The 25,139-nt window shown below is 38.6% G+C and overlaps 1 protein-coding gene across 2 annotated transcripts in view; it reads left to right on the forward strand.

The window, feature by feature from the left end:
- epha3 (eph receptor A3) overlaps positions 1 to 25,139 on the forward strand; it is a 102,025-nt gene that overhangs the window by 47,077 nt on the left and 29,809 nt on the right. For both annotated transcript variants that reach the window (XM_075479895.1, XM_075479894.1), the window contains exons 4-7: positions 8,863 to 9,018; positions 13,462 to 13,821; positions 20,226 to 20,350; positions 23,846 to 24,008. In XM_075479895.1, the coding sequence (XP_075336010.1) occupies positions 8,863 to 9,018; positions 13,462 to 13,821; positions 20,226 to 20,350; positions 23,846 to 24,008 (804 nt within the window). The remainder of the gene's footprint in view (positions 1 to 8,862; positions 9,019 to 13,461; positions 13,822 to 20,225; positions 20,351 to 23,845; positions 24,009 to 25,139) is intronic.

The raw sequence follows: 25,139 nt of genomic DNA on the forward strand, positions 1-25,139 counted from the left end.
TGTTTCCCTGTATCTGAAGGATGTTTTGATGCCACAACACAGCACCTCAGTCAAGAGTGTATTTTAATGAGCATCAGCTGTGTTGACTCTGCTAATTTCCTAGAACATAAAGAAAGCAATTGTGCATTTACATGGAGAGGAAGAATTCACCCACACTCCTTTTTTAAAATCATACTGATTAGACTGATACATGAAAGCCAATATTTCCAATGAAAACCAATGTAGTGGAGTTAGCAGACTGTGGCCACATCAGTTATATTATGATTATATAATATTAATCACCATAAACACAGTTTTCCTTTCATGGAAATAATTAAGTTTAATTTATAACAGTACTTTAGACGGATCAGGTTGTTTTTGGAAAACATGGAGAAAGCTATTAACACAACTCCAATATCATAGGTTGCTATTTGTGTATACCTGAAGGAAAACGTACACGCGGCATTTATTTTTCCTCATGAAAATATCTGAAGTGTTTAACTTGATGAAAACCAAAATAACATTAGTTTGTTTCGTTGCTTCCCTATCTGACCTGATATCAGTAATGGAGAGCTTCTCTCTTTCCCTCCTCTTCTCTCCCAACTCATCCCATCCTCCTCCTTCATCTGCCTTCATCTTCCTCTTCTTTCTTTTATGCTTCTTTTAGACTCCTCATCAGGCTGCTTTATCATGCAAATCAGTCTTGGATCAGATCACTTCATTAAGCCTGTTTTGTGCCAGTTTGTGCACAATCAAACACATACATATGGGCAAAACCCACTTTCACGCACTCAAATGCATACTTGTGGAAACTTCCTTTCACACGGGAAGAAAGAAGCTGTTGGTTGAGAGGACTTTCAATTGTGTGCACACGCACACACAAACAGGGACTAGGCATCAGAAGCGTCTCTTTCAGTGTGCAAAGATAAACACATTTGATAAGCAGGGTCTTTCCAGGTCATTACTCTTCAGTTAGCATCTCATCCTCATGAAACCAACTGCTTCATTTCTGTTACAGCTGAAAGCCCAGCTTATGAGGTCATTACCGTGATAAAACTGAGCATCAGGATCAGATACTGACTTATGTTTTAGGTTGTCTAAGAGAGCTGCAAGAGCAATGTTGTTCTCCAGTGACAGGACTGTGTTGTTCTTCAGTTTTTTTCTGAATAAACGGACCTAAATCTAATGAAAAAAGTAGATTAAGTTTGAAACATTTGGAAAATCAGGAGCAGTGATAGTGCATTTCCTTTTGAGCCATGTCATTAAAGTTTAAATTTAATTGGAAACGGGGAAAAAAATCATATGTGCGTTTTGTTTTTGTAAAAGCAGAAAATAAATTCAATGTGCAATCAAAGCTGCAAGCAGGGCCTCACACCTGTGCACATGTTGGTTCACACCACAGCAGACTCATTTGATCGCAGTGGTGAAGAAGTTTTCAAGTCTGGACTATGATTTGGATGTTGTACTACAGAACTATATATTTGTTCCTGTCTGCAATGTAGTGTTAGAAAACACCTACTTATTATGTTATGTCCACATGTATGATCTGTAGGACGCACCCTGTAAATTTCAAGACAGACATCCTTTTTACATTATGGGGACTGTGAACTCATAATAGCGCAGGTTTCTCTAAGTTTGTACTCTTTTCGAGCATGAAGAAGTATGGGAAAAAAATTCAGCCATGTACAATATGTGTCAGTTAAAGCAACTGCCTGTTTTATGGCGACACAGTGAGGTTCACCACTAAATGAAAACTCAAAAACTTTATTATTTATTAGAACAAGGGTCTTTAAATTAGACTGACATATACATACATTACACTTGTGATGTTATATATGGTTACCAAATTTCACACGTGAGTGAAACATGGCAGATATTAATAGATATTATATTTCCTGCACTTTTGATGTGTGGCAATTTTTTTCAGTTTTTCAGCATCTGTAAGCCCTCAACAGCAATTTCCTGTTTTATGGCAAAACATCAAAACTCACAATCTTGGCTCTTTTTTACAATTAAGCATCAACAGTGTCTCAATATATTCTGGCCAAACTTGAGGTGGATGTGGTCAGCACTAAGAAAGCATATCAAAGCTAAAAAGACATAATTCCCTCTTGCCAGTAGTTTTAGCTATGACCTGAAGTATTTATTTTTTTCTTTTTATTATGTAGATTCTGCAAGTTGGGACCCTTGTGGAACTCTTAAATAATTAATAGCTGTTCCTTCTTCCAGCTCATGCTATGCCAACACAAGACTAAAAGGACCACAGTGTAATCATTAACAGTTATGCCATTAAAAGTTGAAAGCCCATTAAAGCCCTTTCTTATGGTATATTTTCATTAGCTTAAGTGGCTCCCATAATGTTGAAGAAAACTAAATTTAGTTTAGTTTGGAAATTAATGTGTTCTCCAGTTCCTGGATTCAGGATCATGGGGGTTTTTGCGGGTTCCAAATGTGCAGACCAACTTTTCTTTTCAGACCAGAGGGCACAAGCATTTCGTCTGCCTTATTTACTACTGACAAAGAGATTAACTCTGATATGTCTCCAGTGTGATTATCATGGCAAATGACACTATAATTGAGCATAAAAGAGATGGAATGCGTAATAATTTGCCCCAAGACACAAGCTAACAGCTCTGATTATTGGTTTCATTTAAACTTCTGACAAAAGTAAAATAATTTTATTGGGCTACTGACATATTAGCTTCAACAAATTGATTGTAATTCAGCATAATGGATGTCTGGGTTGCTTTGTGTGTAGAGTAATGTCATCATGAGTTAGTCCTCAGTGTCTTAATGTGACTTTTTTATTTTCAGGATGTGTATGTTTGTAACTGTGGCTATTTGAAATAAATGCTGGCATTATTTTGCTGCTGACATTCATTATTCTAGCTGCTTTTTTATTGATTTTCCTATCTAATATCTAATAATTCCGTACAACACTTTCATCATTAAACAGAGAAAAAAATCCCTCCAAAATGCATCGTGGTCTCATAAAAGACTTTGACCTTTTTCAGATTTCTGTAACTTGTTACTGGTTGGCCCCAGGAGGGATTTTAAGGTAGAGGGCAAGATGTTTACTGTTGCCGTGTTTCCAGTAACATAACAAGTGGCTCCGGATAAGACTCCCAGCCAAAAGCCCGAGCTGTCAAAGTAAATAAGTTTTCCATTTCAAAGAGAGCTATTCCAATTAAGGAACGAAGAATGGAGCCGAAAAGAAATGGAAGAGGGAGGGCAGGACGAGGGGAAGGTGGAGACGGGGGGAGATGGAAGAGGAGTATAGAGGGAGTGAAAGTCATTGCAATCCTGTCGGGTTGAAAGAGAAAAAAGGCGGAGGAGGTATGGAAACAGGAAATCAGTTGTTGGGTTGGTATTTTGCTTTGGCTCAGGTTGCAGTCAGACTGAACCTCCCTGTGTGTGCAGGAGATCTCGACCAAGGCTAAAGCTTTGGCTCAGGGAAACAGAACGATGGGGGTTCAGAGGCAGAGGTACTTTCCCTACGTGACATCAATCAATTTACAAGTAATGACAGGGATCAGGGGTCATTTGAACAAAAATCATGTGAGACGTTACATGCTGAGGGTAATTACATTTTGCCAGGTTATTCTAATAAAAACCTATCAAGGCTTCTAATGAATCTTAATTATGTTATGGATAAGCACGCTAAAGTTTGTTGTCAATTTGTACTGCTTGTTGGTTGCACTAGTTATTCAAAAAGATGATTGCAAGTTGCATTGGGGCACATTCTTTAGTTTTTACTGAAAAAGTGAATTGTGACAGTAACACTGAGTCCTGAGAGCATTCCAGGTGTCTTTCATGGAAGTTGCTATAGACATCCAACAAAAAACAGTGTAGAATGATATATGATAAATTAGACATTAACTGCACTCACGTAAACAAAAAAAAAAAAAAAGGAAAAAAAAACAATATATCTCTGCTTTAGATTAGATCATCAGTTACATGTCACAGGGAGAGGGACCTCATGTGACCACTAAAGCATCCAGCAGTGTTGTTAATTATTGATGATGGTTTCCTGTGACCTAGACTATTGATTGAGCAAATTGCAGCCCCAGTTACAACCACCATATCATGTGACTGCTGCAGCTCTACATGCGTGTATGTGTAAGTGAGTGAGGCGATTGTGTTACAGCTGCCATTATGTAGAGAATAAAAAAACATGGTGTTATACCCCTGTGATTGTGTGAGAATTTAGACAACTTCAGCTGCTGTGGCTGTTGACACGTGTGTGTGTGTGTGTGTGTTTGTCGGTGTGTCTATGAAAATGTACTACTTGAGAAAAAGTGCAGACGTGGTGTTCCTGTTGTAGCTATTGATTTGAAAATGAGTCAAGATTATTTATGAAATAGAAAATTCCTATTTATCTCCTTTCTAAGTATTTAGTTATTTTTTTCAGGACAGTAATATTTCCACAAAAAATGTTTGAATCTACTTAGTAACCTAACCTAAACCTAACATTACCCCAAACAAAACTGTCCTCATACGCTCCATGTATGTCCCCATGGGGGAGGGATATGTAGAATATGCGACCTCTGGTGACTGTGAGAGGACTGTATGGGGTTTGTAAAAAATGGTTACAGTTGCATTTTTTTAATATTTTCAGACATCATAGCATGATGTCTTTACATCTAACCACGGCAACCAACCAATAGGGCTTATGGAGGTGATGGTACAAATATATATCACAGCTCTAACCATGATTTTCTTTAACCCTAAACAGGTATCTTCTTGCATGAACCTAACTGTTTTAGTAAAGCAGTGTGTCATTAACTGAACATAACTCATAATTGAGGAACCGATTGTCTTGTCTTGGTTTTGATCTAGTGTCATAAATGAATAACTAAAACTGCACCATCCATGCTGAGTCGTTCCTACTTATGAATATTTTGTGGCTTACTAAATTAAACTCATGATAACGATATCTACTCTAAAACCTGACACATGAAGGTGGAATACTTTAAATGAGCTATAGGATTTCAGGTGGAGGACTTCCAAAACTTCCCTTTCCCAATCATAAATCAAGTGGTTACTAGCTTTTTGGACCTTTATGGATATCATCCACCCAGAATATGACTGTGTATACCATTTGACGTCCCCACAACAAGAGTAAAAATGTAAGCAATGTTGCATCTTTTAATTAATCTCAGATACCTTAACAGTGAAGATGGGCAGGGACAAACACACCCAGACACACATACTACTGCGAATGGTATTATACTCTCCACTCATGCTTCTGCACACACAGATGTCTACACATCTCAGCTCTCCTCGAGATGAGGAGTTAACCTCCTGCAAGCCAGATCTGATTTTAACATCAGTCCCTGTCAGAGCTGCTTTTTTATTCTGGCACAGACTTTGGGAAGAAACAGGGCCGTTATTATCCTTTTCCAGCAGTTATAAAAATAGTTATAGGGTTGTGGTCAAGAAAATACAACATATCACTATACTGTCACATGAAAACCTCATACCGTAAATGCTACTTTGGTTATTAACTTTAACGGTACATTGAGGGTTTATGAGATGCTCTATGCATTTGATAAGTTTTGTGTCTGTTTTTCATTGAACAATTCTTTATATATTTCAACTTTCAAGTGGAAATGATCCTATATTCCCATTGTGTTGACTTGTCAGCAGTTTAATAAAGCGTAACAAGATGCAAAGTTCTTTGATCAGTTGCAGAACAATGATGGTTAAACAAGAAGTCTGGTAATATTTTTCATTATTCTAATGTCAAGACTGTGGTACAGCTAAAAAGTATTTTTAGTTAAGGACCAACACTCTTCTCTGTAATATCTTTATATCTGTTAATCCGTCTTTTATTTGTGAACTCACAGATGATCTTAAAGATGATGTCAGCTGAAGTTGTTCAGTATTTCTCTTAAATTACATCCTACTTCATACTTCCATAATCTCAAAAACAATGCCACACTGTGTATCAACATGTCGTCACTTTGGCAAAGGCCACTGACTTGGTGCTCTTCGAAGTCGAGGAATGGCTATATTCCTGGGATGATAAGTCACAAAAAAATTTTCTTTGAAGGACTTACTCCTTCATTTGGTGAAGTTTTGATAATGTTGTTTTTGTGTAACTTTAGTGTTCTACAAGAACCCACTATCGTTTGCATATGTTAAAGTTAAGGAAAAAGATAAATCGACGTTGGTGCAATTTGCACTGAAACTTTTATTTATTTTCCATTGTAATGCGGTCCATCAAAGAACAGCAAAGTATAAACTGCCAGTATGAATGGATTTAAGGTTACCAACTGACAGCCACCAGTCTGCATCTCAGCTGTTGTGTGTGTGCAGTGTAATTGATGGTGGGACTCTAGTCGATATACACACCCACATTTTAGGACTGTCCATTATGTGTTTCCAAAATGTAAGAAAGGAGTCTCCCCTAAGATGGACACAACTTGAATGGAACTATCCTACCAATGAAGCATCCATGACTTTGAGAAGCACCAACTATGTCATCCATCTTTACTGTGGCTAATATGCCTGTGACAGCGGGCACATGCACCAGTTAACCTAATTAAACATGACTGATATTACTTAACTGAAGTCAATATGACAAATTTCTGGTACAATAAATGGGCTACATTTACATTTAGCCGATGCTTTTATCCTAAGCGACCTACACATGAGTAGCAACATTCAAGCTTCAGTGAATCAAAAAGCCCAGGCGTAAGCATTAAGTACCAAATCTATTTAAAGGACAGAGTGCACGAAGGACAAGTAAAGAAGTGCAAAGTAGTTGGCAGTTAAGAGTTGTTAGGGTGGTAGAAGTCCTAGAGAGGGAAGAGATATGTCTTCAAAAGATTATTGAGGATAGACGGGGACATCCCTGTTCTCATAACATTTGGTAGCACATTCAACCATCAGCACAGTCCGGGATATGAATGCATAGGCAAGGCATTGGAATAACACCGCCAGCCACTCCCTTTATTACACAGTCACACTTAGACTCCTAAAAATATGTATTCATCTACAGATTGCAACAGTCCTGACAAATGTGCCATATCTACTCATGAGAGTGATGTTTTCTAAAGAGCCTTAGCAAATCTAATTTCTGACTGGAACCGAAAAAAAAAAAAAAAAGACAAGGTTATGATCATCTGTGATAAGTTATCAGTGATATTTGAATACTGTAGCTAAACAGAAACAGATCTAGTTGGACTTGAGCTCAGTGGTTCAACAGTTCATTGAATACAGTGGTGAAAGTATCTTTCTTTGGAGTTGTCCAGGGTGAAATGTTCAGGCCATACATGTTCTGTCGATAGTTGCAAATAACTTGAAGGATCAGGTGAAAATCTACGTCTGTCAGAAGCATGACATTTATTCATTGTAACTTTTTTCTGTGTAATCTCTTCTATAGTCCATGAGCATTTAATTACAACCCAGTTGCTACCTTCCTGCTTCTGTTACCTGATTGGCCAGGGGTGCTGGCTGTCAGGTCTAATTTCCTAGTTTGTTTTCCAATCAGGGTGGTCTGTTTTGTGTGTGTCAGCAAGTGTTACAATCGCTATTCCGTCAGTACGATCATACAAAGCTATTCAAACCCGCTCCTCATTCTATTACGCTCAAGCACCGCAGCAAGCATGTCCCCGCGCACTCACACACATATAGATGTTGTAGATAGTTCAGTATTTAGTGCAGCATAGGGGCTTTTGTGTGTCAGTGTCAGTGATGGATACGGCAGTAGTATCAGCAGTGTTGGTTTTTGCAGAAGTGTGCTGTCGACCACTGGGATCTGTCAGGCCTGTTCTGCTGAGCCCACACATTCTGCTGGCTCGCTGCTATTGCTGCTAGCCATTTCTCTAATCGCGTGTGAGAAAGAAAGCATGCTTGTTTATCTGAGCATGTGTGCAACAGTGTCATATTACTGTAACAGAGCTTTGTTTGCTTTTAAATAAAAATCTTTCAGCTCTTATCAGTGTCGCCCACATCCTATGTGTTAAATCAATTGTTCATTTAAAGTCCATGATTTCAATAGCAGTTTATCCAAATTGATGTAATTCGTGTGTCGAACATGCAAACACATCTTTCAATGCTCAAAGAAAGCCTTTTTTGATAAGATTGTTTAATATTGGAGGAGAACTTTCATCCACCTCTAGTCCTTAGAAGTTCAGTGCTCTCAATGTCTGACTCGAAGGTATTTTGTAGGCTTAAATGCATTTGATCCTGGCAGTGAGCCTAGATAAGACGACAGGGGTTTCAACCTTTAGCTAAAGGAAAAAAGCTACAGCAGATAAAGCAACGTTTAACTAAATAGGTGGAGAAAGAACAAAAAGAAGAAAGAAAAAACTAGAGGAAACATCAGTTTTTTTTTTCTTTATCTTTTCTTTCTACCCATCCCACTTCCACCTGCCTTGATCTTCCCTCCTACAGTCACACTTTTAATTACATATGCAATATACAGTGGTGGAGTGTCACCCTACTTGCGCAGATTGCAACAGATTTGTGTTGAGTAGGAGTTAAAAGAGCTGCTGAGTGCAGATTTAATACCACAGATATTTAAGGAGAGCATCCCTTTTATCTGTGGGGACAATTTGCATTATTCATGTTGTGCCTTCTGAGAGCTGAGGGTAGAAGGAAACAGAGATAAAGACATTTCAGAGAATTATTGTTTTACTAGTAGCCAGTGGATTCCCGTTACATTAACAGCAGATTTACATTTATTCTTTTTCCTGCTCTTTGTTGGTGTGTGTGTGTGTGAGAGACAGAGACTACATTAAATGCTCCCAATCTCTCATTTCTCACTTGCTATTGTTGTAGGTGCCCTGAAGAAGAATGAAGCTATTATAGAGCCTGTCCATGTGCTGGTTCAGCACGATGCTCATGTATCTGTCTGTGTTCTTTTGTTTCCAGCGTGCAGGGCAGGCTTCTACAAATCAACCGTCGGCAACATGGAGTGCTCAAAGTGTCCACCCCATAGTTTCTCTCACCATGAGGGGTCACTGCACTGTGGCTGTGAGAAAAACTACTTTCGTGCCGAGGGAGACCCTGCCTCAATGGCCTGTACACGTAAGTGTTTTTATGTTCTGATTAGCATTATTGTTTTCGGCTGATATGATACACATTCCATGATGTGCCCAAGGATGCTCTAGGTGCATTGAGATCTTTTACATTTTTTTTTTTTTACTACAGAAGAACTATTAAAAACCTCATATGGTATGAAATTAATCCATCTAAAATGAATGCATCTAAAGTTACAACCTCAGTTCCAAAAGAGTTTGAACACTTTGAACCACTTTAGAAAACATATCAAATGCTGAAAGTTAGACATTTCTCTATTTAACGAAAAATATGAAAAATTAACAGTTTTCCAGTTCACCTGTGAAAACAAAAAAACAATGAACAAAAATTATTGAAATTCCTCGTTTATTTAAAGGTCGAGTAAGCCAAGACTGCCCACAAACTTTTTACCACCCTTTCAACCCCCTCAATTATTCTCACTTGCTTCCGTCTGATGGAAATGGTTTGCAGATGCAGATGCCTCCTGCAAGCATTCCAAAACGAATTCACTGTAAAACCATAAATCAGTGCATTCCCTGATGTCAGATTATGGATACATTCGCTACAAAAGGGGCTGTGTGGAGAACAGTAGAAAACATAAATCAAGCCTGGTCATAGACAGAATCCTAATTAGAAAGACAGTCACGCGAGGTCCCTGTTGTGATTATCTCAACATCATCTTGTCATCTACGCAAATTTCACCTCACTGCGACAGACAGAGCAACGCAAAAGCTGAAAATGAATAGATTAGCTGCTAGCAGATAATGATCATGATTATCTCCGGAGAGGGATTTTATTGTTAGCGGGCCTGGTAGAGGTTGTTTCAAGTTGACTCAGGAAATTTGAAAATATTGGCAGGACAACCTCAAAGGGCAGAGAGAGAAAACTAAAATGTTAAACAGGGAAAAATAGAGGAAACTCAGCAGTACTGTATTTACTTCTGTATTCAATAAAAGATCATTTAGTAGCAGCTGTTTAAACAGTGGTCTGTACTCTCACAAGAATTCTGTTTAATCACTTTTAAATGCATCAACACATTCCTCCGCAGTCCACAGCACCAACTTCAAATTAAAACAAATATGTGCAAAATGTCAGTCCACCTTGCTTATTTTTTTTTTTTTTCTCTGAAACATGAAGTAACAAAGAATGGTCAATACATAAGGCTCTTTGTGCGCGACTGGACATTGCATATATGATACAGAACAAATGGCTCAACCACTAAAAGTTAAGGTTGGCTTTAAAACAGCACCAGTCCTTCTGGGTACACTTTCACTAGCTGCTTGTACTGGTAATAAAGAACAGAATTGCCACAATACTAATCTGTGATATGGAAACATGTTGGTTGATTGTCTGTAGTCACAGTCACCCTGCAAAATTATTTTGGAATTCAAAACCAAGTAACTGCAAGCCTGCGTGATGGTCTGGAAGGATGTTGGGAGGTATTCAAACAGCTGGAGTGCGTTAAAGTTTTGCACAGTACTGTAATCTTGATACCTATCTACTATTTTGACATTGTATCATGGGATCAGTTCATGTTGGTTTCTCGGGGACATTTTTTTAATGTCTGTATAGGTGCTTCATTGCATTACACACCCAAAACTTTCATCTGGTCCGCTGAGTTGAACATGAGTATGTTCAGAGGTCTATTTTCACCATTAGAAAATTTGAAGGATTTGCTGGCTGTTTTCAATTCCATAAATCTTTTCCTTTTTTTTATCTTCCCTTTTCTTTTTCTCATGTTTTTCTTCTTCTCAGCTCATGTTGGATTTCTTATGACAGATTCAAAAAGTCTTTGTAGACTTACATTTTTGGAACCAGAAGATTTCCAAATGTCTTTATCTGATTTTCTATATGACTAAATGTTTAGTCTATTTTTCTTTTACTTGTAACTGCTTTTGTACAAGAACATGAGAGAGTGTAATACAGATTACTAAGACCAGAGTTATCCATAGTTTGAGAGGGAAGTAAATTAGTGAAACCAAATGTACAAAGCATTTTATTTCCACCCGCAATCCAGAAAGACCATTTTAATCTCCTTGCTTCCCCTGCCTGCTCGTATCCCAACGACAGTTTTGGCACTTTTGTTTAGTGTTCTCTGTATTTGCCAAAGCTTTTATCTGAGAATATGACAGTCTGTTTGTAATAAGACATTTTTATTTGTGTATGTGAGAGTTTGACTCACTTTTTTCAGCGATGACATGCACTTCTTATTTTTTCATAGATCCATAAACGGAAAGAGAGAGACAAAAAGAGCATTTTCACTGACTCATTGGCTCAGAAGATAGATTTTGAAATCCTGTTACTTGTATATAAAGCTCTTAATGTTATTGATCCAAAATACTTCTTTGATTTACCGATACGTTACAAATTATGCAGACGCTTCATGTCAGCTGAGCCATGTTTACTTATTGTTCCAGGAATCAGAACTAAGCAAGGTAAAGCTGCTTTTTGTTGTAATGCATTCTGCTTGTAACCAAGCTACCTGGATACCTTCGGTAGGCTGACAGTGCCCACACAACAAACTGTAACTATTCATCTGGCCTTCTTCTGTTTTAAGACCAACAATTTTACTTTTTACTGAATATACATATCAAAAATGTATCTGCTTGTTTTTGCATTTTCTTACATATGCCAATCCTCACAGTAAAATAGCTGGATTACAATGCCAGCAGTTATTTTGTGGAAAGTTCCTTGAAAAAAGGATTCAATCCCCTTGGCGCTCTTGTGAATTTTTTGCTTTGTAACCTGTAATTTAAATAATTTATATGTATATTTTACAGGACTATGTTTTAGATCAACCCAACATATGCAACAGTACTCTGACTTGATCAGACGTAGTAACATATACACAAACACACACACACTAGGTCAGATACATAACTTTCAGCATGGCAGCAGAGAGTTAATTTGGCTACTGATCGGCTGATCTGACAGAACTGTCAAACTGTGATTGTGCCATAGATGATTTGCTGCAGCACCAAGTCATTTTTTAAGCTATCTGTGCCAAGAAAATAACAGAAAACAGAGTTTAAAAATGTTTGAGCTTAGGCTGACGCTCTCCTCTGTCTGACTCTGTATCAATATTTTGAACTGCTCCCATTTATTCAGTTTAAAACAATGCTGTTCGTTAGCTTGATGGCAAATTTGATTGAAAAACGAAATGTTGTAAAACGGATATCCGGAGGATTTTTTTCTTTTCTTATTTTGATGATGTCGCTGCTTCACTTTTGACACCCAGCAGTGATGGTAACACTGACTGGTACACAACCTGTACATGTGAAACAGTAATATACAATGCTCACATCCATAAACAAATTATCTCACAAAACCAGTGTGTGTTTGACATATTATGATATTAACATGAATTGTTAAAAAAAAAAGTGATATCAAATTAAACGTGACCAACATGCTTATGACTGAATGTGATCACTTTAATAGATTAATCAATCCATTATTGTTACTTATCTCATGTATAGTATAAAAAAGCCCTGAAGGACCTGCAAAGACTGGAGTGTCTGTTCATTGTACTACTGTAAGCCAGACACGCCTCGAAGTTGTGCTTTGTGGAAGAGTAGCCAAAAAAAGTCATTACTTAGAGGAAAAAGAAAAAATAAATTTCTCCAAAAGGCATCTGGGAAACTCCCAAACATGTGGAGGAAAGTACTTTGGTCAGATGAAATTAAGACTGAACTTTTTGTCCATCAAGGAAAACCACGTGTGTGGCTCAAACCCGCTACCTCTCATTACTTCTAGAAAGCTATCCCCAAGTGAAGCATGGTGGTGTCAGCATCATACTGTGGGGATGTTTTTTTTCATTGGCAGGAAATGGGAAATTGGTCAGAACTGAAGTAATGATGGATGGGCCTAAATACTGGGGAATTCTTGAGGAAACCCTGTTTGAGTCTTTTAGAGAATTGAGACTAGGAACCAAGGTTCAACTTCAGGCAAATGGCCAAAAGCATAGTGTTAAAGCAACACTCAAGTGGTTTAACACAAAATATGTCAATGTTTTGGAATGACCTACTCCAAAGCCAAGACCTCAATCAGATAGAGATGGCTTCAAGATTGCTGTACACCAACAGCACCCAGCTTGAAGAAGCTAGAGCAGTTTTATCTTGAGAAGTGGATTAAAATTCCAGTGGTTAGAGACATGCATGGAATTTACAGCTGAAATTGCTGCAGACAGGGGAAGTACAATGTATTGACTTTTGGGGGGGAGCTGAATACTTTTTTTTTCAAAACTATATGTATTACACCACTCATAATGACAATTAAAGAAAAAAAATCATTAGTTTTTAAATTTGAATAATCGTCACTTCTACTGCTAAAACATTCAGTCAAATAATCAAAGTAAGGAAGAAAAATGACCATTTATGAATTTGACTCTCTGTAAATCCATTTGCCTTCTCCTCTTCCACAACATTTAATTCTTGTCTCCTCTTTGTCCAACAGGACCTCCTTCAGCTCCTCGGAATGTGATCTCTTCCATCAACGAGACCTCAGTTATCCTGGACTGGAGCTGGCCAGAAGACGCAGGAGGACGCAAAGATATCACCTTTACTGTCCTCTGCAAGCGCTGCCGTGGTGTTGCTGCTAACGGCAGCAACAGTGGAACCCAGCGTTGTGAGCCTTGCCGGAGCAATGTTCGCTTTTTGCCAAGAGCCACGGGTCTCCACAACACCACGGTGACCGTCGGGGATCTGCTAGCCCACACAAACTACACCTTTGAGATCGAAGCACAGAACGGTGTGTCAGCGCTGGCGCCCAAGATGAGACAGTACGCCGCTGTCACCATCACTACCAACCAAGCAGGTAAGATGTTCCTGCAGTTAAGTAAATAGACACAGGCAGGCTTTCAGATAATCCAGAAGACAAACAATAATTTGGTAATGATTGCAATCAGTTTTGAACCACATGTTCGAACAACAACATCCAGTAGTTTTGTATAGCAATGGGGACTTAAGGGAATAAACTACACTTTTGTTCATTTTCGGTTTATTTTGTTTCTTCTTAAGTCGGAGTTCAGTTGGAGTGAACTGAATTTCAAAATCCAACCCAGCTGCGTCTGTAAATTGCTGCTGTTTTAGATGTATAGAAACATAGCCCCATTTCCAAAAGCATTAGAAGCTTTGTGAAATGTAGATAAAACAGAATGCAGTGATTTACAAACCTCACAAATCAATCATCTAATGACAAAAGAACATAGAAAACATAGAAAACATAGAAAACGTATCCAACGTTGAAAGTGAGACATTCATGAAAAAGTTTAGGTCATCTTGAATTTGACAGTGGCAACTAGTCTCAAAAAAAGTTGGAGTCCTTTTTAATTTATGGTATGAAAACAAGTGAGAAATGTTCCTCATATTTATGTCCAAGGTGGGGCAACCCATGGTGTTAAAATGTCAAGCTTGAACCGAAATAACCCTAGTTTAAATCTAGTTTAGGAGACTGGTTTCATCTTTCATTCTATTATCTCTCACAACTTTTGCATTGAATGACCCGGATGTCTTTCAAATGCTCCAAAGAATAATTAACAATTGTTCAAACGGCCTCTTGACTGTTTTTTCTTGAGATATTAAAAGATCTCTGAGCTGAACATAAAAAACTAAACTTCTTGCAGATCCAACTTTTGCATTTTGCATGCCTTGAGCAAACATTTCATTTTCAGTATGTTAAAGAGCAAATAAGGTGGCAGGATCAAAACAATTGCTTCCTATGGTGCTTTTTGAATTTGGAAGTTTATCTATCTTTAATTTTGGCTGGGCCTTGTATTGTGAGATATAAGACTATAAGACTCAACAGTCAATATTTATGATACACTTAAAAAAAGGTGTGTACGACCAATACCATAGTAGTGTGGATTAAACATTGCAAGACCTGCCTAACACACTGATGATACACTTCCCACTCTATTTCTCCATCTTCTACATAATTCTTATCTTATATTGTACTAACTGCAAACATGTGCACTCCAGCCATCAGCTCCGGACATTTACAAGCCGATCCCAGGCCGCTGTTCTCTTGTTTAACGACCGGGATCGAATGACCTCCTCCTTTGCAAAAGAAATATCTCCTCCTTTTAACAGACTTTCTTAACGTGAGGATGGCCTCCTAAAACTCCCATCAATCCTTTTATACAAATATCTCTCCTCACATCCAGTTCTTAGAAGAATAAGGAGGCAAAGGGAAGAAGCGTTGTGAAACTCCAAGGGTAAAATAAATCTAGCTGTGGTATAAAGTGCCAAACCTCAGAAATCCCTGACTCGAGCAAGGAATGCACAAAGGTCTAGCTCTAGTTCATCAACTTAAATTTCCTTTCCCTTCCCCTTCCCCTTTCCCTTCTCTCATTCCCGACACAGTTTGCCTTTGTATTTGGTGTCAACAGTCCATTATTTTTTTTCATCTAAATATTTTTGGATTTCTCTGGCCTGTTTTTCCCCTGTGTTTCTTTGCCTGGACACCAAGTCTTTCTCCCCCTACCTGTCCCTGTTCACAGCCAAACCACAGAGTTATTCTCCTCATATTTATGTGTTTCCCCATTTCTCCTTGTGGTCTTTTTTCTTCCAAGCCTTTAACTTTGATTTATCACTTGGTCGGTTGTTTTTGCTGAGAGTGAACAGATGAGAGATTCTTTCAAAAGTTGTCATCCAGCAAGATCAGACTCCCTCACATAGATGATGATAGGCGTATGGCACGGGCTGTGAGTTTAAACTGAGTGGTCAGAATAAGGATACCTTGAAGCCTAATGTACTGAGACTTAAAAACTATTCAAGGGCACGGCTTTTATTATTTCTGGAACAAATGAGGTGTTTTAGTAATGTGAATTCACAAATTCCCAATCTGTGCTTGCAGAACAACTAGAACTTTGTGTGAGCAGATGCAGCTCTGTTGGTGATGCAACTCAGGTAAAAAGAAAAGAAAAGAATTAGGTGAGGTGAGGTGAGGTAATTCTCCTCACACAACTTTTCCTGGAGATAAATTCAATAAAAACTGTTTTTGATTTAATTGCTTATGCTTGCAATGCCTACAGTCTGCACAGACACGTGTTTTGCACTGGTTCTTTTTAGTAATATCTGTAAGATAGGATGATTTGGCCTGTACACATATTCATAAATCAGGTGAGGTAGAGTTAAGGCAACTGAAAAAAAAATGAGCTGAAGAATGCGGAGCATTTCAACCAAAAACAGAAAATCGTAAGCGTCCATGAGGCTAACCTTCACACTTTAGTGAGCTCAGAAGCTAAAAGGATAAAAAGAAGATGGACGGAGTTAAACACAGATCTATTGACTCGATTGCTGTCTGTTTTGCTGTGCTTGGATTACAACTAAAAGGATTTACCCTGTGAAAACCAGCTACGTCTGCACAAGCAGAGATCTGATGACTCTAAACCTGTCTGTACCAATGAAATATTGTATTGTTTTTGACCGCAGTGGTGCTGGTGGTGTAGTGGTACCCGTAGCACTTGTTGATTCACAGACATATTTCACATTTACGAATGTGGTATTGTAAGTATATTTGTGAATCTTTTCGTTGCAGTTACTCATTGAAATATTTTTTAAATTTTTCTTTCCCCTTTTCCTTTATCCATAACTGTGTCACTGACTGGAAATCCTATAGCTGTTCTTGCAAATATGACAGTATCTGTACTTACATTATACTGCTAAAAGACCTGCGTAGTCCATTGTTTGCTCTGTATGAGTGAGAGGTTAAAGACATGGCCCCTTTTAGGTATTTTAAGTAATAAAACTGGAATGAGAACATATTTTGTGTATGTGTGTGTATAGAAGAGCACGTGCATTTAGACTGACAGTAAGAATAGATGAGGAATTCATTGCAGTGAGGATGGATATAAAGGATAAAGGTCAAGGAGGATTAAAAAAAAGCGATCCAAATGAGATAGATAAGCTAGTTTTATAATCTGTGCTGTTAGTCAGGAGATTCTTTCTATGATCTGAATATATATTAGATTTTAAGAAGGCTTATCAACACTGAAAGGTCTTTGTGTGCTCTGAATATTGAAAAGCATCCTAATGTTTTAATGATCAGAACAGATGGATCTTGGTCTTCCCTATCACAGATGAGCACACACACAAACCCACAAGCAACAACACACATGCATCAAGGCACAAAACACACACTGTACCCACTGTCCTCACAGTCGTCTTGCTCTCCAGCAAATATCTCAGCCTGCAGCTGCACACCCTCCATCAGCCCTCAGAGTTTACAAGGATTAGGTATGTCAGTGCACCAGCCCCACCCGTCGACACTTTTTCTCAAACACACGAACACAGATACACACATATATACATGCCAAAGCTGTTAAAAGCTGGTTTAAGTGTGTCCCTGGGAAGGAGCGGTGTGTCCTGGCTGTTCTGTCAAGGTGCTGTCAGATAGTTCTCCTCTCTTCTCCTTTGCCCTCCGTTTAAAGTCATAACTAAGCTAACAACACAGTGACAGTGATCCACAGTTGTGGATATGTGATTGCAATTGAACGTTACCAAGTGGAAATCCAATTTCAACTTACTTATTCAATTGTATGCAATTATGATGTTGCTGATGACAGAATTCTATTCTTTATGTTCATTTGAATGATCTTTTTAGTCAATGAACTGCATTTCTGAATGCCATAGGCCTCTCAATATCCACTATTACTCCCAACAGTTTGCCAGTGTCAAATGGGATACTTAGAAGCTTTTCAACAGCTGCATCATTTTCCTCAAATCACAAGTGAATGACACAGAGGGCCACTTTTTAAGGCCATTGCAAACCCAGTCTGCTGTGTCACTTTTACAGTTATGCCTCAGACGGAAAACAGAGAGTGACAGCAAATTAAGTGCTTGGCGATAGACATGAAGAGAAAGATAGAAGGGAAGGCATGGAGAAGAAAACAGGGAGGAGAGGAACTTGAAGCTGCCTCCAAGCGACCCAGACTCAGTAAATCATTACCACCATAAACCACAGAGCCAATAAAAAGCACAGCCTCACCCCACTGTCAGAGCCAAAGGGGGGCGGGGGTGGGGGAGTAGAGGAGGAGCAGGGGGTATAGAAACAGATTCTACCCATCTGGATTCATTACAGGAGAAAAAATAACTTCCAGCGGAAATACACACTAGTATGTGTATACACACTTAGACGCATTCTGCAGCCATATAATCATAATCAAGAAAGGCTTGAACATTTCAAAGACAAACATGTTTTTTCCTGTGGTCTAATAAAATTAAAAGTCGATGCCTCAGATGCTGAGTTGGCCCCGGAGCTGCCTGGCAATTAGAGAGCAGTAAAAATGGGAAATGAGAAAGGGAGTGAAGAGAGAGAGAGAGTCGCAGAAAGAAGGAGGGGAGTGTGGCTTCATGGAAGGAGAGATGTGCTGTATTGCTAGATTGGGACCACGTGAACGCCCTGAGGCAAGGCGATGACTCGGTGAGGATTGGTGAGGAAGATTGGCAACGGTGAAAGCGAGCAACCAAGGGATGGGGACAGCAGAGCAAGGAAATAAAAGGTTAACAGGGTTTCAAATTCTAATAGTCTGTCAAGCAAAAATGTGGTTGAACTATAGAAACTACGGGAAAAGCAGAAGGACAAACTATTGTGCGAACATGAGAATTTTCTTCTTGTAATACGGGCACTATTTAATGCTCATAATCAACCAAAATTATTTTTCTTTTTCCTTTAATAATTTTCTTTTAGCAGAAAATAAACATGGTAACCAATTGTCTTATGTTTTCTTTATTTTGGTTGGATGTGCCAGTGGATAATTCCAAGCAATTCTTTTAGCATTTTTATTTTATTTTATCTTTTCTTTTATTTCTGAATTGTGGTGATTTATGCATTTTATTGGAACTGCTTTTTCAGTGTGTACCCTACAGATGAGAGTAATACCTCTGACTCATGTCAATATGACACATGACATAACACTCCCTTAGTTTGGTGCTTACATTATGATGAATATATACCTTTTGTGTAACAATGCTATCTGATAAATTCAATGGGCAAATTTGCATTCATTTCAAGATAAAAAAAGATTATTACATAGTTATATTAAAAGTTATTTTTTCATGTTGTCGTGATTAAAGCTAAATTATTTTTATGATGTCCTTTTTATCTCCCCCTGAATCAGAAAATACAACAGTAACAAAAATATATATTTCCCAATGTCTTTTGTTTTCTTAAGACATATGCTGTTATTCGGGCTATAAACAACACAAAAACAAAACACTCTGTCAAGATCTTGAAAATCTAGATAAGAAGTGTGGAAAAGTGTGGAAAGTTTGCACTGAGGTGGAGAATTCTGTCTGAGGATGAAAGATAAGTTTATTTTCTAAAAAGCAGTCTTTTATGACATTTTCATTGGAAGGTGAAAACTCCAACAAAATAGAAGTTTCCATGAAAACTAACACGCTACATTACATCCCAATATTTTTTTTGCTTTTATGTTTTCTTGGATTTTTTTAATTATTATTCTTGCTGTATCGTAATTTTGCATTTCCTGCGTCTTGTCCAGGTTAGAAACATTGCCTTTGAAAAGTTGAGTAAGTATTTTAGAACTGTATGCTTTTACGCTTTTACTTTGTACTTCATACTTAAACAAAAACAAACAATAAAATATTATATCTTTGAAGTTTTTTTCAGCTGCAAAGGTTCTCTGAGAGACAACGATAAGGAGGAATAATAAAAACAAAGAGCATTGAGATATATCTCAAAATGCTCCTCATTTATAATTTGTCATCTAAAATACTTTTTCTTAATAAACAGGGAACTGTTAAAAAATTTAAAAAAAATCACAATTTAAAATGAATTGTTTTACCAGTAACAGTAATTTATGCTGCCCAAATGAAAGACCTTTGAAGTTCTGCTATTTGAAATTTCTGCAGTTTGAAAAAAGGCAAATTGATCTAGTGTTTCTAGTATTTTAGTGGGTTAAAGATCAGCACTTTTAACAATACTGCTTGCATATAGGTTAGGTGGGTCAGAATTTGTGTCAGTATTATTTGGGAATTTGTGTGCGTGTGAAAGCTGTCGTATTACAGTTCAGTCATGTCATGTTCCCCCTTACAACCCCGGGCCACAGTCTATAATACGGCCCCACCAAGCAGCAAACTGAATTAGGCTAACAGGAACTATAGATAATTTCCAGGATTCAACACCAAGGAGTGAACTTCCACTGAACCTTACTTTAACAGAACGTTCTCACTCCCTCTTTCACTCTGTGTCTGTAGCTCCCTCTCCAGTGACAGTGATACGTAAGGAGAAGACGTCTCGAAACAGTGTAGCCCTGTTCTGGCAGGAACCAGAGAGACCCAACGGTATCATCCTCGACTATGAGATCAAATACTACGAAAAGGTAGGTTGCCTAACAGGCCTTTGTTTTCACAAAAGTGCCATGAAGCAGTCTTTTTTTATGATCACTGATTTGAAAACAACCAAAACCTCTATCAGCTCTTTATTCCTCTCCATTACGACTTTTCCTCGTGTTTGTGTTTCTCCTGCCATTCTTCTGTCCCGGCTCCTTTCTCTTCTTCCTATTGTTTCCCTTTATCTCCATTTCCGATCATTCCTTCTTTCTCTCATGCTGTTTTCCTCTGCAGTTAGTTCCTTAATGGAGACACGTTTCACATCAGACAATAAATGTAGCTGTGGGGTCCCTCATTCTTCCTTGAAGAAAATTAGTGCAGAATGAATTATACTAGCTTTTAGCACCAGTGCTGCACTATGGCTGACATTTGATGGTTAAATTAGGCGTGGATACAAGTTTAATCACTCTGGCTGATTCAGTGTCTACGTATTTTTTCACATGCATGAGTATGAGTGTGCCCCAAATCAGTTTGCTTGAATGCCAGCACTAGCCTCTAATCTCTTGATTAGTAGGCTGACAGAAGCTGTTTCCTCTCTAAACTCTGGTCTGTGCTCAGCCATCCTTAACTAAGAGGTGAAAACAAGGCTGAGAAGACAGTGTGAGAGAAAGTTAATGACTGATACTGTGTTGGTGATCACTGCAGGTCTAATTGTCAGCTGTTGTTGTCTACATTCACAAACAAGCTCACTCATTACAAATACATTATAATTATAAAAGGGTAGAAAACATAGTTGTGGAGTTAATGAAATATGTCTGAACATTTCCACTGTGGCTTGGTCAGTGTCTTCCAGTGACTGCTAGACATATACAATCACATATACACACAATGCATATTTTAGGATTCTCCTACAAACAAGGATTTTCAACCCTTTTCAAAAAGCCCTTCCTCATAACGAATGGCAGGGGACTCTTGTGTGGCAGGCAGTTCAAGGATCAAGATCATACCATTGAAGCACAAACATTAGAGTACAAATTCCCGACACCAAAAAGAAAGATAGTTCTGGAGATGCATACATAGACAGATATAATTTCATATGGTCACAAACAGGATGGTGAAGCAGTGCACAAAAACAGATGAAAAATATTAAAAGAATCCAAAATAATTCATCAATTATTTCAGTCTGGGCCCTTTCAATGTAGAAAATCGAACATTATCAATATCCACTTCATATTATTCAAAGTAATATACTTTACTCCTTGTAAACCTTCCGCAATCAAATATATTATGTGGGCAAACCAACGTCCACTAAAGAAAGTTATACTGTACAATAACAGCTTCTCTTTTTTGGGATTAAAAGTTCAACACTATTTTGTGTAAGTTGTCGAATAAAGAAGTTAAAGAGGACTATTTTGAACAGTGACTTATTCAACCCTCTTGCACTCTCAGCTCCTCACATACATACACTCTGCCAGGAAGCCTTGGCATCACATTTTGAGGCCGTACCCTTCTGGCCCTAGTCCAAGCATCACCTTGTGACATGTTTTAATTTCTAAAATTGCTCCCACCAGTGCAGACTGGACTTCCATGTCTCGCAGTCATGAAACCAGAGGCTCGGATGTCTTAAGTGTTAGGGGCCAAGGGTTGTTCATTTCCTATCCTATATATGGGAGTAGTTACGGAAGGTTTGGTGATTTTTCTTGGGAATTCCCAACCAGAAAGCTTCCCAGAAGGAGAGAGGTGTTTCATCTTCTGGAAGTCTGCACGATCTGTATGATCTTCCTGTCACTCAAACCGGCTAAAGGGCGCTTTGTAGCCGATAAGGTGTTTCCAAGTGCACTTTGTGAAAATAGAATTTGTGGGAGTATACTTTGCAGATTTTTTTGCATGTCTTATCATCTTCATCTAGAGAGCTGAGAGAGAGCTTCAAAACCACTTTAATTTAAGCTGTTTATTTAGCCGTAGACAAAAGGAATGCTTGCTGAAACCGTATATTTCTGAGACTTCTGTTGCACATATTCTGTTGTTCATCTATGACTGTATATGCACATGAGCACTTACTGTTTGCATGTGTTATACTTGCTATAATTTTCTACAGCTTTGTTTAGATTATCAAGGCAGAGCACAACACAGAGGCCTTGTTAAATTCTAACGGTGTTCTGGTGAGACACACACACATGCGCGGTATGGATGTTTTATTTAATATATATATATATATATATATAAATATATATATATATATATATATATATATATATATATATATATATATATATATATATATATATATATATATATATACATCTTATTTTTCATTTTATTCAATTTTTATTTTTTTCAAAACCAATCATTGGCTGCACCTGTGTGTGATTTTTAGGGGATCACATGTTGTCCTTATCACTGACAAGCTGCGTGAGATTTATAGTTGTGATGAAAAGTTGTTCCAGCGCAGGTCTGGTGTATCAGTTTCATCCACACACATATACCAGTTTAAAAAGCTTTGTGACTATAAAAACTCTGATCCACCCCATTAATGGGCGTGAAGTTTCCTTTGGACTCTGATTGTGTGCCTTTGTGTGTGTGTGCGTGTGTGTGTTCATGTCTACAAGTGCTGTTGCCGTTCCCTTTTCAAATGAGCATTTGTTAAAATATGGGTCTGTAAAATGAGTATTTGTTAAAGGCCGGACAGGGAATGGCCTTGAGTGGTTTTTATGAGTTTGCCTACATTGCAAAATGAGCAGCTCATTTTTCAGAATAGTTGAAGTCATCCCTAATAGGTTTTCATTTAGATTTAAGATCCTCTTCGTGCCTTTTTTCCCCTTTACTTAACTGTTGTTCCATAACTTAGAACTGGGTCACGAATAGTGGTGTTTTCGGTCATGTGTGGGGAATGTACTGGCATAGCAATTCCTATTCTGAGCAATTTGAAATGGCTATGAGGCAAAGTTAGAGAAATTCAGCATGTGGAGCAAATTATTGTTTGATCAAGTGATAATTTCTTTTGTGTTGTAACTGGATACATTCAAAGGTGAAATATGGTTGCCTTGTCACTGTTTTCTATTTCCATTCTCCTACATTTTCATTAGGTTTAATTTTGTCCCTCAGAAAACTCTAAATCACTCTTTTATATATTGTTACTCTGTACATCCTCTCTTTTTCCCTCCTCCATTAGCTCTCAGATTTTTTTCTCTGCCATTTTTTCACCTTCCACATCTGGAAACAATGTGCAGAACCTGGAGTGTAAATCTTCCTGTTGTTCTATCAGCAGAGATCAGTAGGACAGAAGTCATAAAATATAAGGGGCATAATTCATCAATTTGGGAAGAAAGCTGTCAAACTGTCTGGGACGTCTGCGTGTATGCATGTGCATGTGTGTTAAACTGGGCAACACTATATGGTGATACACAGTGTTGTACATACTTTATGCAAATTCTATCCATGATGATCCCAAACAAGACAACTCAGATATATAAGATGTTAACATTATTAGAAAAAATTGATAAATGTTAATTTAATTCACTCTTGCTGTCGTCTATGGTTTACAGGAGGAGCAGGAGACGAGCTACACCATCCTCCGTGCTCGAGGTTGTAATGTGACCCTGAATGGTTTGAAGCCCAACACAGCCTATCTGCTTCAGATCAGAGCTCGCACCGCGGCTGGATATGGAGCCAGCAGCCCCAGTTTCCAGTTCGAAACCAGCCCCGACTGTAAGCTCCACACAGTCTGTACAAACTGCTAAAAATATAGCTGAACTGATTACATTTTCTGCAAATGCATTTTATGATTCTGAAAATGATTAATAATAACGAAAGGTGAAGTCATTATAGCTGGAGAACACATAAATATGGAGGTTATTTTTTTTCTTTTTTTGAAAGAGGAACCTTTATATCCTTTGGTTTAAAGGCTGCTTTAAAACGCCTTGCAATGGGATGGAACACTTTTTGGTGTTGGTCAAACTTATACCAAATACACATATCCATCCATCCATTATCTTCCGCTGGTCCGGGGATCGGGTCGCGGGGGCAGCAGCTTGAGCAAAGAGACCCAGACGTCCCTGTCCCCGGCCACTTCCTCCAGCTCTTCTGGGGGGACCCCGAGGCGTTCCCAGGCCAGCCGAGAGACATAGTCTCTCCAACGTGTCCTGGGTCTTCCCCGGGGCCTCCTCCCAGTGGGACGGGCCCGGAACACCTCACCGGGGAGGCGTCCAGGAGGCATTCTCACCAGATGCCCGAGCCACCTCATCTGACTCCTCTCGATGCGGAGGAGCAGCGGTTCTACTCCGAGCCCCTCCCGGATGACCGAGCTTCTCACCCTATCTCTAAGGGAGAGCCCAGCCACCCTGCGGAGGAAACTCATTTCGGCCGCTTGTATTCGCGATCTCGTTCTTTCGGTCACTACCCACAGCTCGTGACCATAGGTGAGGGTAGGAACATAGATTGACCGGTAAATCGAGAGCTTCGCCTTCTGGCTCAGCTCCTTCTTCACCACGACGGGCCGGTGCAGAGCCCGCATCACTGCAGACGCCGCACCGATCCGTCTGTCAATCTCCTGCTCCATTCGTCCCTCACTCGTGAACAAGACCCCGAGATACTTGAACTCCTCCACTTGGGGAAGGATCTCATTCCCGACCCAAATACACATAGTGAAATTCAATTAAAATGATTCTTATAGCAGTATTGAATTTTCTTAGGTCCTGTTCAGTCCTGCCAATTTGAATTTAGTTATTATTCCAGGGGGAGAAAAGAGCTGTCAAAGCATATCTTTTTTAAATCAGTCTTCTCAAGTACCAGTCATACCCTTTTTTCAACCAATGCTACCTGGTGTTTGGAGTCTTTTAA

Source organism: Odontesthes bonariensis, chromosome 12 (assembly GCF_027942865.1).
Source record: "Odontesthes bonariensis isolate fOdoBon6 chromosome 12, fOdoBon6.hap1, whole genome shotgun sequence".
Taxonomy (NCBI): Eukaryota; Metazoa; Chordata; class Actinopteri; order Atheriniformes; family Atherinopsidae; genus Odontesthes; species Odontesthes bonariensis.